This window comes from Trichomycterus rosablanca, chromosome 12 (assembly GCF_030014385.1).
Source record: "Trichomycterus rosablanca isolate fTriRos1 chromosome 12, fTriRos1.hap1, whole genome shotgun sequence".
NCBI classification, from domain to species: Eukaryota; Metazoa; Chordata; class Actinopteri; order Siluriformes; family Trichomycteridae; genus Trichomycterus; species Trichomycterus rosablanca.
In genome coordinates, this window is record NC_085999.1 from 20,103,864 (window position 1) to 20,121,252 (window position 17,389).

Genomic DNA, 17,389 nt, shown 5'->3' on the forward strand with positions numbered 1-17,389 from the left:
AAGCTGCTTTAAAGTCATCATATTTAAATAATTGCTGGCTTATTTCTTACATTATCACTAGTCCAAGAACATGCTTTGAGGCACACCTGTTCAGAGACAGTCTGTGATTCCATGACCTTTAAAATTTAGGAACATTTTTTTTATTTGCAGCATGAATATCTGAACAGTATGTTAGATATAAACAATATTTTAGCAACATTTCTTATTTGTAATAAGAATTTAAGGCATTTTTAGTGCTTGAAAACTGCTCTGTGTTTTATTCTTACAAAATGCTGTCAATAGATTATCATTTTGTTTTAAGTATTTTGGTTTTGGGTTTTTAACTTATGCATAAAAATGTACGTGCAATAAGTTTTTATACCTACAATACATAAAAAACAGCACTTTCAGCCTGAGGTTTCCTACAAAACACATTGTTTCAGTGTGCCATTATGTGCCAGTCCTGAATAATTTCCTATATACAGTGGTGTTCAAAAAAATAGCAGTCCAACACCATTAACTTGATAAATCAAAGTTTTTAGTAGAAATGCTATTTCTACATAGCAAAAAATTTACTTGAAAGTGTAGTAGAGTATTGAAAACAAAACAAACCCAACAATTAGGACATGCATGCCGTTCATTCTGAGTAATCGAAGCATTGATTGAAAGGGGGTTGTTCAAAATAATAGCAGTGAGGAGTTCAATTGGTGAAGTCATTCATTGTGCAGAAGAATGGGTGTAAATTTTGGCCCTTATTTAAGGTAGGAGGGTGGCAAATGTTGCACAGGTTGGTCATAGCACATTTCCTTTTGAAATACTGGGTAAAATGGGTTGTTCCAGACATTGTTCTGATGAACAGCGTACTTTGATTAAAAAGTTGATTTTAGAGGGAAAAAACATACAGAGAAGTGCAGCAAATGATAAGCTGCTCAGCTAAAATGATCTTAAATGCCTTAAAGTGACAACCAAAATCTGAAAGATGCAGAAGGAAGCATGGAACTACTGTTTGAATGGATCAAAGAATAGCCAGAATGGCAAAGGTTCAGCCAGTGATCACCTCCAGAAAGATCAAGGAACATCTGAAGTTACCAGTGAGTACAGAAGATGATTAAGTGAAGCCAATTTACCAGCAAGAACTCCTTGCAAAGTCCCGTTGTTAAGAAAAAGACATGTCCTGAATGGGTTCAAATTTCCCAAAGAACACATTGACTGGTCCAAAGAGAAATGGCTCAACATTTTGTGGACTGGTGAAAGCAAAATTGTTCTTTTTGGGTCAAGTGGCCATAGACAGTATGTCAGATGACCCTCGAGCACTGAATTCGAGCCAAAGTACACTGTGAAGACAGTAAAGCATGGTGGTACAAAACTATGATATGAGGATGTTTTTCATACCGTGGTGTTACGTCTATTTATCACATATGAGGGATCATGGATCAGTTTAAATATATCAGAATACTTGAGGAGATCATGTTGCCCTATGTCGAAGAAGAAATGCCCTTAAAATGGGTGTTTTAACATGACAATGACCCAAAACATTTTGGTTACAGACAAACAAGATTGAGGTAATAGAGTGGCCAGCCCAATCCCCTGACTTCAATCCCAGAATGAACTTGTGGGCTGATATCTGAAACGCGTTTTTTTGAGGCAAAACCCAAAAATGCAGAAGAACTGTGGAACGTAGTCTAATCATCCTGGACTGAAATACCTGTTCAGAGGTGCCAGAAGTTGGTCGACTCCACGCAACAAAGATCTCGGAAACAATTGTTATGCCACTAAATATTAGTTCAGTAATTTAAAGTAAGTGAAACACTAAATCTCCGTTTTACCAGCAGCACCATCATACCATACCATTAAGGGTTAAAAGTTTTTTAATCTGGTAGGTGAAAAGGGTTTAACTTTATCTTGGTGCTCATCAAAGTGCTCTATTAGGACAACCATATTTGCTTTTTCAAAAAGAGGGCACTTGGGGCAGGATGACACCTGCACTGGGTGGAAGGTTTGGTTGGGTGGTTGGCAAAGTAATATCATGTAATTGGTGGCACCATGGCAATATCTATAGGGGGAGGGTTTGAATATTTGACAAATGCATCAATAAACATGTTATTAAACTGTACTCTTCAACAACTCTTCAGCTACTTTTCAATAAAACAACTAACACATGCCTTTATGGTCAGATAATCTTATTCCTTTCCATTCAGAGTTTGGCCCCATTACAATAACAAATAAAAAAATCTGTAAAGATATTTGGCAGAATTTTGACAATGTGGCATTAGAACAGCGTTGATAACCTCTCTTAGGTCACACTGTTTCATAATTAAGGGAAGCCTTTTTTAACAAGGCAGACGTGCAGTCCACTGATCTGTAGCTGTTGTAATGCTTCGTGGTATGAAATGCAAAAACTTAGAAAAAAAAGAATAAACTCGTCGAAATCTTTTAAATCTTGTGTCGACACACTTCGTGTTGTGCTCTAGAGGATCATTTACAAGGATCATGTCACTATCCAAAATCAATAATTTGGACTTAATTACGCAGACTTTAAAGCAGAGACAGGTAACACTTTCAAATATTTATTAAACAGTAATAAAGACAGAGGCATAAGCTACCATTTCCCAAGATTTAAATGCAGTCATTAGAAAATAGGGCTTATTTATAAAGTATGAAAATATTTACAGTGTCAACAGGACAGGATAAGTCAAGAGGTCAAAGATATCGCATAAAAAATACATTAAATAGTGTCATCATAAAGAATACAACTCCAGTATCAACACAGCATTGATAATTGAATTATAAAAATGAAGTTTTTCTTTTTTGCAAAATGCTTGTTTAAAGGCAGGGACAATAGAATAATAATAATAACAAAAAACATTTACAGTTGAAGGTAAACAAACCCACTTGTTTTTCATTTTAGACCTTTATTCAAGAAGTGCATCAAACAAAAATAAACTGTCCTCTTTCTGTCATGTCCTGAATTCATAGAAGTATGCTGAGGACTTTTAACAAGTACATTCACAGATGCACTGTCCTTCATCTATTCATTTACAAAACCTGACAAGCAAATAAAAGTCTTTAGTTCACTCATAGTTTCTTTCTTGCAAGACAGAATTTTGTACACCTGAAGAAATCTTCACTGGCTGTAGCTGAGAGCCATGTGTTCTTTACAGCAAACTTGATGGGTTTAAACTTGATGGGTTCACTAGATCATGGTCGTGTACCAGGCGTCAGCGTCAGATTAGTCATGAGTTCATGAACAGAGGCAAATATGGTACATTCTCCTAAAAAGAAGAAATAAAAAAATTAGTAAAAGAAAAAAAGTTTTGGCTGCTTTTCTTTTCCACTTTTTGATTAAACTAGGACTTATTTACTTTATTAGTTGTTCACAATGTTGCACGGCCTGAAAAACCCTTCACCTTTAAGTACAATGTTCAGAAATTGCTTTGTTGTGTTTATTTCTTGCAACAGGCTTATTTGCCTGCATTTTTCTATGGCTTAGCTGCACTTTTATAAATCATTGTCAGACTTTAGCTAGGAAATAATGTCAATTCAAAAAACCTCTAAATATTTACAGGACTCAAAACAGTCCAAAGGCAAATTGCTTTTAATTTTTTTTTTTATTGTTCTATTTATGTATTTTCCCCTTTTCTCCAAATCTGTACCTAGGTACTCATATGTGCCTTCTCTACTGCTGCAAACCCCTACCCTGAGCGAGGAAGGCCATACACTTCTTTTAAAGTTCATACAGAGAGCAGAATCACGAAAGTCTCCATTATTGCCTATCTATGTGCCACTGACCAGCCAGCAGAGGGGGTAATTCCAGCAGCAGTAAAGATTCCAATCACACCCGACACCCCCCAGATTTAGCCCATCATATCTGTGTAGATCCTAAGTATAATGACTTACAAATAAAACTGAATTCAATCTGATTAATTGAGGGTTAAAGACCATGCTCAGGGGCCATAGAGTGATCATTTGATATGAACAGACTATAAAGATTAAAAGTAACAGCACACAAACAGTAAAAATTTCCAAGCCTAAACATGTACCTTGTCGAACTGGGTGGAGCTCATTAAATCTCCTGAGGATGGTGCTGACCATGAGGGCAGCCGCCCCAGAGGAGCTGTGCTGACGGGGGATGTCAGCCTGTTGTGTCAGTCCTGTAGCCATGTCATAAACGATGGGCACAATGATGCTAATAGGCTCCTGAGGTACCGGCACTCTCTGGGTCAGCTGAAGCTGCAGATGTGTAGGTATTCAGAATGTAGTTATTCAGCAAATGTTATTAACATTTTTCCATATTTACAATTCATACTGCTTTCAACCAAATTGCCAAATTACAACCCATAAAGTATCTAATTTAATGAGATTTAACTACTCCTATATCATGTCTATACAGCCATCAGCCATAACATTAAAACCACCTGATTAATATTGTGTAGGTCCTGCTCTTGCCACCAAATAGCTCAGGATGAACGAAGACAGTCAAAGAACCACCAATCGCATTGAGAACTGGGAAATGTAAAGACCAAGTCAACACCTTGAACTCTCTTGTAGGGTGGCAGGGCACAGTATACTGCTGAAAGAGGCCACTGGCAATAGGGAGTACTGTTGCCATGAAGCGACATCGTCAGTGGTACATGCAGGGAGCCAAGGTTTCCCAGCAGAATATTGCAAAGCCTCATTCTGCCTTCGCCAGCTCGCCTTTTTCCCATAGTGCATCCTGATTCCACCACTTTCCCAGGTAAGCGACACACACTCACCCAGTTGTCCAAGAAACATGATTAATCAGACCAGGCCACCCTCTTCCATTGCTCCATAGTCCAGATAGGATGTTCATATAGGTACTTTTTGTAGTTGAGAAGGGTCAGCATGGGCACTCTGACCAGTAAGCTGTGCTGAACTGTGTGTTCTGGTACCTTTCTACCATAGCCAGCATTAGCTTTTTCAGCAATTCGTGTAACAGTATTTCTTCCATGGGATTGGACCAGATAACCTGCACTTCGCCCATTTAGCCTGTCATCAGTTTACCAATTGTCCTTTCTTGGACCACTTTTGGTATGCACTAACCACTGCATATTGGAAACACCTACACAAAAGCTGCTGTTAATCGATATATACAATTATCAACTTTACCTGTCCCTGATTTTAATGTTGTGGCTGATCTTTAAATACAAATTAAGTTTGCTCATATTCCTGAATCATTTTATTTTATAACCATACTTACAAAGAAAAGCATCTTAGTCTTCAGCACTACTGCAATGGTTCCTGGAGGGGCAATGGGAGGAGCGCTGGGTGGGATGGTCAGACAGAACTGCACATTCCATTTAAGTTGGGCCGCCTGCTCAGGGAACTGCAAAAGTACAAATAAGTAAGGGTAAAAAAGAGGTGTGGAGAAAGGAAAAAAACCCACACAATCACACTACTTAGGAAAAACACAAAAACCCATAACATGCTACACTTGCCCAATTCAAGTCAATTAAGACCCTTAGAACAGAGTATAAAATTGTTAAAAGAGGGAACAGGACCTAGGAAAAAACATTTCATATGCAGCAAAACAGTGTGCACACACTCCAATACCTTTTGCTACTGTCTTTTAGTAAATGTATTCATAAAAGGAAAAAAGGTATTTACATTTAAAGTAGTATTAACTGAATGTTTAATTTTATTATGATTTAACAGAAACTTTTTATCCAAATCAACCTACAATGGGACTGAATACAATTCAAACAATTGAGGATAAAGGGCATTGTTTAGGGGGCCCAACAATTGCAACCGGCGGTGCTGGGGCTTGAACCGGCAATCTACTGATTACTAGTTTAGTACTTTAACTGCTAAGCTGCCATGGCACAAGTGGTTTTTTTTTTACAGCTTACAGTTTACTAAATAAATTTATTCACCTTGATAAATATAATAACAGTGAGCCTCCTCTCAAAATGGATCACATTTCTGAGGTCAGGGTTAAAGTTTCAAGTGAAGTATAACATACAGTAGTTTGATCAATGTACCAATTCGGATAAATAGCAAGGAACTTATTGTTTAATATGCAGTGAGCATTTGGTGAAGTTGATACTCAACAGTGGCGTTCTTTTGTAATATCCACGATGAATCTAAACCACTCTAAACCACCACATCAGCCAAACCTGCTTGAATTTCACACCACAGTCACAACTGTTTTGTTTCCCCCCCCCATACATTTTAAATAACATCCTTTACTGAGTAAAAAAAAAATAAAGAAAACAATAAAAAACTCGACATTAAACCGGCCCCTTAGGCTGTTTGATCCGGCCCGCTGAGCATTTACGCATTTGTGTGCTTTAGAGCAGGGCTTGCGAACTGAATCACTGAGTTAACGAGTCAGAAACGACTCACTCCGTTTCATTATGATGTTGTGCATAAACAATTCCATGAATCGGTTCATTTGTTGAAGAGATTCAGATGTATAAAGCAATCAGAGCTTCAGAATTCACATCTGGAATATATTCTGGAAACATACAAGATGGTCTTATATAAAGTGGATTATATCCCTAATGGAACAACACATGGATATAGATCAGGTAAGCAGATAAGTGGTTATGATTTTCTGTTGCTGTGTGACTGATCTGGGTCGCGGTTCTGCTGTTTACGGTTGGCTTTCATTTTGCAACGATAGCAAAGCATTATGAAATATTGTGATTTTGTATGTTCATTATTTTTGAGTATTTATTTAAGTAAAACAGACAGCATAAATGTGATTGTGAGATTCTGCTGGTTTGTTTTTGATTTTGATCATGTTCCTATGATGGTGTAAGACCCGTTATATTTTTTATAGGTGCAACCCTAACCGCCTAACCCTTTTATTGAGGATAAACAGAAATAATGCTGTTTTGAATTGACAACAGCAGTTGCAGTCTGTTAGGTGTGTAGAGGTTAATTCTACACATGAACTGCTAATATGCTGCATGGCTGGTGAGCTGTGTGTCTGCTGTATCATTCATCTATCAACTTCTGTTGGAAAATGACCTCCTTCTGTTAAAAAAGTAACGAAGTAACGTTTACTCTGAGTACATTTTAAATGAGTTACTTTTTACTTGAGTAGATTTTTAGACTAGTAATTTTACTCGTACTTAAGTAAAAATACATTAAAGTAATAGTACTTTTACTTGAGTACAATATTTTAGTACTCTTTCCACCTCTGACACTACCTAACCATGTAATTTTAAATGGTTGTGCAACACTGGGTTTTTCTGACAAATTATTATACTTAAATAAATTAATATTAATCAGATATCACAGTTCGGTGATTTCCTGCCTTTCCTGCCTTGCAAGACATGAACTGTATTACACGTTTTATCTTTAGAAAGATCTTTCTTCCTTTCCATATTGTGTGAGCACCGCCACGTGATTATTAATGTGGAACAATCTCTTTAAGCATGTTTCCCTTTAATTAACATCACCTGGCAAACTAATTAACAAATCTGTCTGGGATCAACTGGGAACAGTTATCAAAAAATATAAGACACACACACACAGTCACTCACCAATTCGAGCTTCATTATTCGTACACAGTCTCTAAGGATGTTGGTGGGAGCACCCAGTAGTTTGGTGAAGGCATTCAAAGTGTTGTACTTAAAGGGTGGACCTGCAACCTGTAATAAATAACACAAAAAATGTTTATGCCCTGTTCCTATGTTTTGTTTTTGTTTGTTTAAGACCAGAATTAACCTACTAAAGAACTACTCAGTTTCATCATTTTCATAGGTACAATATACAAACTTAAGTAACTGGTACAGTGATAGGCCAAAACAAACCAACTAAGTATGCTTTTAAAACAGCTTGGACCCACTGAGACATGGATTCCACAAGACATCTGGAGTTTCATACACAGAAGAACTGTATTATTACAGTTATTAAAATAATCCGCAATTTAAGACACAGTATCCCTTCTTGTGGTTTGTAGAGGATACCATAGTCTTCATGTCCACTGCCATCAGTGAGTCCTGGCCAGCAGATTGTGGCTTGTCCCTCCTCAGACCACTCTCAATGGGTACTCGCCACACCTGATTGTGAGCACCCCTTGCTGTTTTGGAGATTCTTAAACCCAGTCATCTGGCTATATTTACTAGGTCACTCAGGTCTTTATGCCTGATTATATCTGCTACATTCAACATGTGAACTACGAGTAACTACCATCAGCCAAGCATTTAATATAACCCTGACTGTCACATGCAGTCGTTACGAAATAGGCATTGTTATGCACATTTTGGGGGTGGTCCTAATGTTTTGCCTCGTCGTGTATAGTAACCAGATTTGTAATACAATTTCAAGTAATCACCTGCACTAAAATGTTCTATAGCAATCTTCTGTAGTAAAGCTCTTCTCTTACCCTGGTTTCAAAGAACTTTTCCAGAACCTGCAGCTCTTCTTGTGACCAGGGTCCAGTGTTCTCTGGTGTGACCTTTAGCTGCAGAGTCTGGTAGCTCTTTGGATTTAAAGCTACTCGACATTTCAGCACCTCCGTTTTGAACATGATAACTCCAGGCTCGTTGGAGTTCACAATAGAGAGCTATTGAAAGTAACTGTGGTTAGAATAGGGCAGGTATTGAAACATAGACCCACTTCTCTTAGGTCTGTACTGTCTGGTTAGGTAATGAATAGAAAAAACAACGTTATAATTACAAATTGTCAGAGTTCTATTATTCATGAGCATATTCAAAGCTCAAAGTACTAAAAAAAAAAGAACAAAAGCTTCCGCACTGCAAAATAATTAGATAGTATTGCATTCATGTAGCATCAATCAGAAATTAGAACTGCCGAATAAAACTGTTACATTCTCTAACAGTGTTATACTCAGTTAGCCATCTGTATATCTTTTATCTGAATAACAAGTCAGAAAGACCAAAGCTAAAATACTTACGTTTGGTTCCAGCTGAATAATTCTTTGCAGATGCCTTCTCATGATGACTGAGCCCAGGAAGCGCTCAAGTGGCGAGCACAGGTAGCTACCAGCCAGGCCCGGCACCAGACTCACATTGGGTGAAGGCAGTAATAGTACGTGCAAGGCATTGTGAGTGAGAATCGTAGGAATGGAGGCAGCCCAGGAGCGCTGAGGTAGCTTACGAGGTGGAGGCATACTGCTTGGTATAACTTGGGAACCTTTGAGTGTACAAAGTTAATTCAGTTACAATTCTTTTTAAATTTACTGTTAAAAATAAACAGTTCATTAGTGACAGTATTTAGTTGTTTGGCCTAAACAACAAATACCATTCATGTTTCCAACATACACGTCATATACAGGGGAAAAAAAGGATATTTGAAGTCATGCTAAATAAGACAGACGTGTCTACATTACTTGGACTGGGTGCTTTACTTACTAGTGCCAGCGCGAGGAGAGTGAGAAGCATCTGGAATGGGTGAATGGAGAGACGGGTTGCCAGGAGACATGCCATGGATACGGGGGGAAGGACCAGAGACTTGAGGAGAGCCAGGCCAAGTGCCTGTCCTCTGACTGGGAGACACCATGGGGTATGGAGAACTGGGATCCAAAGCTCCTACAGTTCAGAAACAGACATCAACCTGAACATACATCCCAAGAGTTTGTTTGTTGTAAGTTATTTATTTATTTATTTGGAGTTTAACATTATGTTTTACACACTTTGGTTACATTCATGACAGGACAGGTTACACAATCACTGGTTACACAAGATTCATCAGTTTAAGTCTTTAAAGTCCTAAGCACAGTCATGGACAATTTTGTATCTTCAATTCACCTCACTTGCATGTTTTGGACTGTGGGAGGAAGCCGGAGCTACAGGAGGAAACCCACACAGACACGGGGAGAACATGCAGACTCCACATAGAAACAACCTAGACCACTCCACCTAGGAATCCAACCCAGGGCCTTCTTGCTGTGACCTGACAGTGCTACCCACCAAGCCACCGTGCTCCCCCGTTTGTTGTAAGTAGACAAACAGTTGCATAATCAATTGTCCAAAGAGATACATCATGGTAAAACATAATATGTGATTTTTGCAGTAGTTTGAGAGTGTTTAATTATGGATAGTTCAGTGTATTAATTTCTTCTTTATACAAACTAGCTATCCACGCCAATTCAAAACAACTTGGGATTTTTTCTTAATCGGATCAAGCAACCCTGATCTGATCAAGAGGAGCCGGATCACCGGACACCCAAGCCATATTGTGTAGAGAGAGCCACATTAAGCTTTATGTGACTCTCCACCTCACACACATGCACACTCGTGCAGGCGCCCTGTTGATTATGGGCCTGTACTGCAGACTATAGCAGGAATACCAACTTGTTTATTTCTGTATGTTTTAAGTGGGTTAAAAAGGCACACAGTAAGGGTGTATGAGGTTAGTGTGATTAACCTAGGAGTGCAAAAACTGAAAGACCTGGCTCTTTCAACTAAGCGGTCACCTTCAAAGGTAGGCAGACAGCTGTTGTATAAACATATCTTGTGGGTAGAAAGTAGTAGCTCAAAGATGTGGGGAAAAAATTATGGCCCCTTTACATAAACATTCATGCACATGTGGTCACCAAAACAAAAAAGAAATTAGTAAGAAGAGCAAAACCACTACCAGGTGTCTGTTTAGCCCCATTTTAAAAAGCCATACTGCACTTAGGTTAGTAAGAAATGTACTAAGCATTATCACAGACACCATTGTAAGAAAAGAAACTCTGGCACAGCTCACACAGCTGTCTCACAGAGCCTGTTTAGGGCTGCCTCTGCCCGGAGTGAATAGGTAAGGCTTTGGATCTCTCCCCCCTTAGGGACTTACCATGTGGGCTGGCAAAGTTGGAGGTCTGGCCCATAGAAATGCCCAAAGAGGAGGGAGATGGTGTGGGGCCGAAGGGCGAGGGCGCCCGCAGAGCTCCACTAGGGGAACTGGCAGCGTGGATGTTCCCTGCACACAATCAGTGGCCTTATGAGACGGCTTCTGACAAGACTCACACACATCCATACTGGGACTGAAGCAGAACTTCACCTTCAGTCTCAACAATTAAAGGGCATTAGACATGCATTAACCCAGCATTCCAATAAAATGTCAACATGCAGAGACCAACACCAGCATGCATGCTTGCTCAAAGACAGGCTAACCGTACACATGCTAACTGCAGTATATGGCAGGACACCAGAGAACATTTTATTATGATGAAAAGTGCAATGACTGTGGCACAGAAAAATGTATTGACACAAGGCACTGTGCACACTTCTTACCTGGTGAATGCGTTGGCATCATGGAGGGTGATGGGGCCACATTGCTATGGTAAGGAGCAGGTGGTGAAGTTAGAGGAGGGTAAACCCCTGGGCCTCTAATTGTCTGTTGAGGCTGCATGTGAGGCATGAGGGTATCCATCATGTCTCCACCCACTGGTGAGGGCGGGTTGTCATCCTCATTGACTGAACGCCGCCGGGCATCCTGGTTGCTGTCCACAAACATGTTTAAGAATGTCTGCAGGGAAAAGTAAAAATGAAACACTAGTTGAAGGCAATTTTTAAGCGCTTTTTTGACCATCACAGAATGCAATGGGCTTCGAATACAAATACCAATTATTTACATCTGTGGCATTTAGCAGCCACTTTTATCCAAAATACATACAAATGTCACTAAATACAATCTGAGCAATTAAGGGTTAAGGCACTTGCTCAGGCAAGTGGCAACAACGGCAACTTGGTGGTGGTGGGGCTTGAGCCAGCAGCCTTCTGATCACTAGTCCAGTGTCTTAACCACTAGGCTACCACTGACCATTCAATTTGCAAATTCCAACCTTCCAGCAACGCTATGGTTATGCCATGTTATTATCAATGGTTTACTGTAAGACCACAAAAAATGAAATGGCAAACTTGAAAGAATTCAGCCATATTAGACTGAACCTCAGACTGACATATGAAAGTTGTAAATGTAGTTATTGACTGCAGTGATTACGGGCATTGCTTACTGCAACTGTATCTATCGTTTCATACAGTGGATAAAAAAACTGGATGCTAAAAGCGACAATCCACAAGCTGATGCCAGCCAGAAAAAGTAACGGCACAAAAGAGTAGAGCTAGATTTTTAAAGTCACTGTGTCTGGCATTACATCAGCTCAGCTGAGTAAAGCTTAGTTAAGGCAGCCATTTGTTTACTAGCTTGCTATGTATGTCTAATGAAGAAAGCAAAAGCCTTTTTACCTTCAGTCCAGGAGCTGGATAGAAGCCCTCCACAATTTTGGTGTTATCGAAGAGGCTGTAGGCACCGTCACGGATGGCCACTACACCTCGACTGCGGCAGTAGATGTCGATGCAGTACATGTTGCGGAAGGCCAGGCGAATGTGGGTGGGTGACTGGGGTAGGATAGAGAAGCACTGGTAGGCTGTGTTGGTCCTCTGGGTCAGACCAAGCATGGGCACAGTGGGCAGCTTGTTGATGGCATTCAAAGGAGCCTGTGTGTCTGACAGCACCTGGAGAACATTTGTACCAAATGTGTGGTGAGTATAATACATTTCAATGAAGGAATGGACTAACACAGGCAAGGAGCACCATAGAAGTATGCCAAGTTACTTAGTATTTTTTAAACTTTAGGCTATAAATCCCTTTCTCTGGATATTTAATGTCATGCAGTTCAGTACCAAACACATTTAACTAATCCAATGAATCAAGACATTTAGTAGCATGTGATTAATAGGAGCAGTTGTGTTGTAATTAACACAGTGTGAATCATGTAGTGGTGACATGTCTTTTGAAGTTATGGTTTAATATATACAATTTTCCGAATGCCAACTTCAGTGGAAATTAGGTTCAGGGTAAATGCTTTTACAACCTTGCAATTTTAGTCATTGAAACAGGTGGGGTTTCTTTTATTTTCACCACATTTAAATTTTAAATGTGCCATTTCGTACCAACTAAAAATCTTCACATCACACTCCAGCCACCATTCCAGCTGTGTGAAGATTAGTGTGTGCTTTCTCTGGGGCATGCAAAGCCAGCCACATTTTTACAAACTGCAGCTTATGCAATGTCATTGAGCAATCTAACATGCTTGGAGGTGGGAGCTAACTGATTTCATCCCCTTTTGTCACCAGTTCTTCTAGTCTCTGTTCCAAACAGTTAACCAAAACCATGTGGAAAATGTTAATACTGGCAAGTATTTTTTTCTTTTTAATTAAATAAAAACAAACACCAAATACATTCACTGCCTGGCCAAAATAAGTTTGAATTTAAATATACTTCAGAGTCCCTACCCAGCAGCATGAATAATTATTGCAGTGATTATTATGTTTTAACTAACTCAGCTAACCCTAACTCATACAGTAAGTAGCTTTTCATTCCTTATCGGAAGACGTATCCCACGGTCGTGGAAAAGATGTTACCATGTTTCAAAAGGGTCTGATAATTGGCCTGCATTAAGCAAAGAAAACAACAAAGAAGCTGAAACGACTAAAATTGGATTAAGAACTGCCTAAGGCATTATTAAAACCTGGCAGAATTATGGTGAACCTTTAACTTCACTGAAAAACTGTGATTAAAAAAAAAAAAACTTATATAAAGGTGACTGGAGATCACTTAAATGCTTGGTGAAATGAATTGTACAAAACAGCAACGTTTAAGAGAATTTCTCCACATAAAATGTGACAAGAACTTAATGGATTGGGACCAAATGACTCTGTGGCCATAAGAAAACCACCTTTAAGTGGAGCTAGTTACAGTGAACAGTGAAAACAAGAGCATTTTTTCTACACAAATGTGACAAGGACTCAATGGATTGGGACCAAATGAATGAAATGTGGCCATAAGAAAACCACTTTTAAAATAAGCTAGTAAGGAAAAAGGGCCTTCATTTTGCTAGAAAGCAAGATTGAATTGTTGAGACAATAAAGCAATGGAAAAATGTGGTCTGATGGGTCCAGATTTACTCTATTCCAGAGCAACGAGCACATCAGGGTAAGAAGTAAATGAAAGTAAGAAAGTAATGCCCCATAATGCATATCGATCACTGTACAAAACCTGTGGCAGTACAAGGTCAGGACAAGGCTCAGAAACATCATGTGACAATAAAATGAATGTACTAAATAACCAGGTTATGCCATCGGCAAATTTTATTTCATCCTGGATAGTATGGGCAAATTCCTAGAAAGCAAAGACAAGATCCATTGGGCTTAAACTATGAAAGAGTGGTTCAGGGAGCATGTAGAATCACTTTCACATGGGAAGTGGTCACCACAGAGTCCTGACCTCAATTCCATTAAGTCTCAGCCAAACATTTATGTAATTGTGGACGGAAATAAATGTTACATTGCATAAAGTTGTCAAAACATCACCACAAGCCGTAATCAGAGCTAATGGCTACTAGGGATGTAACGATTCACCACAACACAGTTAATAACCGATTCAAAAATTCCACGATTCAAATCGATTTGACATGTGAAATGAATCGATATTCACTTTAAACAGCAGAGGGCACTGGCGCTATACACCTCGCCTTGTTGACGCTATACGACTGGTTGCCAAATTCGGGGTTTTTCAGCCAAATTGAGCTTAATTCAAAATAGTTTTGCATAGTGTACCTACCTCAGAAATAAAAGGGCATTCATTATTTAGATAAATAAAAGATGATCACAAATACATCGCATCATGGGTAGAGTGTATAGTTACATCCCTAATAGCTACTAATATGCAGATTTAAAAGTTTGTCTAGTTTCTACAATGTGAATGAGCAATATTGTATATTTTATACAATGTAAATAAGCAATATAATTTCTGTATATTTTACAAAAATATATTAAAAAATATTTTAAAGGGTTAATTTACATGCAGAAAACATCTGGCTAAATTCAGCCAGGTAGCTACCATAGTATACAACTACCATAGATTAGACTGTTTAGCAAAAGTGTCCTGTTTTTGCCTTTTAATGTTACATTTTATTAAATAAGGGAGCCTCGCTCTCCTTCTAAATGTCTTTTATCATATTGAGGGTTGTGCAAGTGGCACCAGATTCACAATCAATAATTAATCATTTCTAGATAAAGCGGAAAAATGTAAAAAGCGTTTTATTGAACATTTGAACTCGACTGGCTAACAAATGTTCAGGAATTCTTTATCTTTTTGTTTAATATTTTACTGAACAAAGAAAATAAAACGGAATAGACCTGTAGTAGCTGCACCACATTGGGGGTCTTGTTAAACATCTCCTGGAGCTGATGGAGAATGATGTTGTGGCAGTTGCTACAGCCCGAGTTTGGCCCAACCGTACCCAGAGCAAGGTGGAAACGGTGAGTCACTGAGTTCCACTGAATCGTCACCTTCAAAGATCAGAACACATTAAGAATTACAGCCAACTCTTCCATGCACAGTCGATTAAAATTTAGAGAAATCTGTACTTACAGAGCTGCCTTTGGTGTTACCATAACACAGGACCAGTTTCCGATAATTATACAACCGTATTTCAGAGAAGAGGCTTAAATAGGAAGGCATTTCTGCAGGAAGCATATTAGGGATAACATAAGGTTCAGTGAATACCTAAAAACCATTGTACCACAAATCCTGTAAAAACAATAGTGAGCCAATGTGGTAGAGGTGCTGTACTCACCAGGCAGAGCACGGGAGAACTCCAGCACACATTCATACAGCTGGCTAATGCTGTTCCAGTCATTCAGAAACATTTCCACCACCTTCCGTCCTCCCACGGGTTCGGACAGTGGATTTTCATACATCAGGTAGACGTGTCGTGTAGAGGCTGCATAAACACAGAAAACACAGAACATCTCTAAAAGTTCAAAACAGCCAAGTTCCATTTTTGGAACCAAATTTTCAGATCAAAACGTGACCTTAAATGCATAAACCAACATGTTTATGACCAGCAGGGAAAAAAATGAATCTCACCCTGCTCTTTAGCTGAGGTGCTGTTGAGTGGGCAGTTGGCAAAGACCAGCTCTGCCACCCAGGTGCGATTGTTACGACCCTGCAATCTGAAAGTACAGTCCAGCAGAGACCGTTCCAGGGTCTTTCTTGTCTCCTCACTTACACCTTTAGCAGGTGGCACCCTGAGTAACGAGACAAAGTTAGTATATGGTAACGTTTAGTGCGTGTATGTATGCTAATACATGAAATACACACTAGTGTATCAGTGGCTTTTCCTGTTTAAAGACATACCTGAGAAGACGAATAGCATGACTGCAGCCATCTCCTTCAACCTGAACCCCTTGATGAGGAATCTCCATACTGGATAGCTGAGGGCAAGAAAGAAACATACTTATGTTTATACAGTCAAGGTCATCACAGTTTTTTTCTTAAATCAACCAAAAAAGAATGCAAAACTATAAAAGATGCAAACCAACATGACACTGTTTCATCCAACTGACAGAATTTCATCTAGCATTAAGAATGGCTATTAGTTCCTAATTACAAATTGAGTGGGTAGTAAAAAAATCTTTTAGGTCATACCAAGGCGCAGTAAAACCTTATAAGCAGCTCACCATTTTACACCTGCATTCAGATAAAACACATTGACATCTAGAGAATGTTCACCTCCTTTTTCTAATATTTACAGTTGGTTGGTTGGTTGGTTGAGTTTTATCGCCATTATAAGCTCTGTATTTAGAGCCATCTCTATGGCGTGTTATTTGTATGTTTCAAACATTCTTATTAAAAAAAAGGTGTTAAAACAATGAAAGGAGTTTTAGGATACAGAGATTTATAATTGTTTACATGTGCATCACAACTGTAGGGGTTAAAATTACAACAAATGTTTCAATTTTATGCTTTTCAGAAATTTTAAAATCTTAAAATGAGCAGTTTTCCTAAAAATTTCATTTATGTCCGATCCCATCAGGTACAGATTTCTGTCCTGGGTAAAAACATCGCATTCACATAGAATATGTTTCATTGATAGGGTAGTTGAGCAATGAAGGCACTTTGGGGCCTGTTCTCCTTTTAGTAGATGTCCATGTATAAGTCTTGAATGTCCTATCTTGCATCGTGTGAGGGCTACTTGGTCTCCCCTCTTCTGGGTATAGTTCATTTTGTATGGTTGTACCTTTTGTTGAATTTTCCTGAGTTTGATAATGTCTTGTAAGTCCCAGTTCTCTTGCCATTTCTCATGTACATAACTCTTTATGAGGGGTCTTAAGTCTGTTGGTGGGATGTACATTGGTGTGACTGCTACTTCTGCTGCTCCTTTGGCTATGGTATCTGCTTCCTCATTTCCTCTAATGCCCCTGTGGCCTAACACAGCCTCAAAATTTTGTTTGATTGTTCCAGTTTTCAGTTCATGCAGTATTTCTTCAATGATAGGGTGGGTGAATATTTAGTGTTTTGATGGCTTGAATACTTGAATCTGTGCAAAAATGGAGCTGTGTGGGGGAATATTTACGCATTGTTTTTTGGTCTTGGAGTAAAAGGCTGCCCCGGTGTGGGTAGGTGTCTTTGACCCATCTGTGTA

The 17,389-nt window shown here is 39.0% G+C and overlaps 1 protein-coding gene across 1 annotated transcript in view; it reads right to left on the bottom strand.

Annotated features, from left to right (window-relative positions):
* Nucleotides 1–2,562: 2,562 nt before the first annotated feature.
* Nucleotides 2,563–17,389, bottom strand: part of med14 (mediator complex subunit 14) — a 31,793-nt gene continuing 16,966 nt past the window's right edge. The window contains exons 16-30 of the mRNA XM_063005604.1: nt 16,102–16,178; nt 15,832–15,992; nt 15,539–15,685; nt 15,334–15,425; nt 15,099–15,251; nt 12,144–12,413; nt 11,190–11,424; nt 10,750–10,875; nt 9,324–9,500; nt 8,867–9,105; nt 8,336–8,515; nt 7,491–7,598; nt 5,198–5,323; nt 4,020–4,209; nt 2,563–3,251 (exon numbers count right to left, since the gene is read on the bottom strand). Of these exons, the coding sequence (XP_062861674.1) occupies nt 3,178–3,251; nt 4,020–4,209; nt 5,198–5,323; nt 7,491–7,598; nt 8,336–8,515; nt 8,867–9,105; nt 9,324–9,500; nt 10,750–10,875; nt 11,190–11,424; nt 12,144–12,413; nt 15,099–15,251; nt 15,334–15,425; nt 15,539–15,685; nt 15,832–15,992; nt 16,102–16,178 (2,355 nt within the window). The 3' untranslated portion in view covers nt 2,563–3,177. The remainder of the gene's footprint in view (nt 3,252–4,019; nt 4,210–5,197; nt 5,324–7,490; nt 7,599–8,335; nt 8,516–8,866; nt 9,106–9,323; nt 9,501–10,749; nt 10,876–11,189; nt 11,425–12,143; nt 12,414–15,098; nt 15,252–15,333; nt 15,426–15,538; nt 15,686–15,831; nt 15,993–16,101; nt 16,179–17,389) is intronic.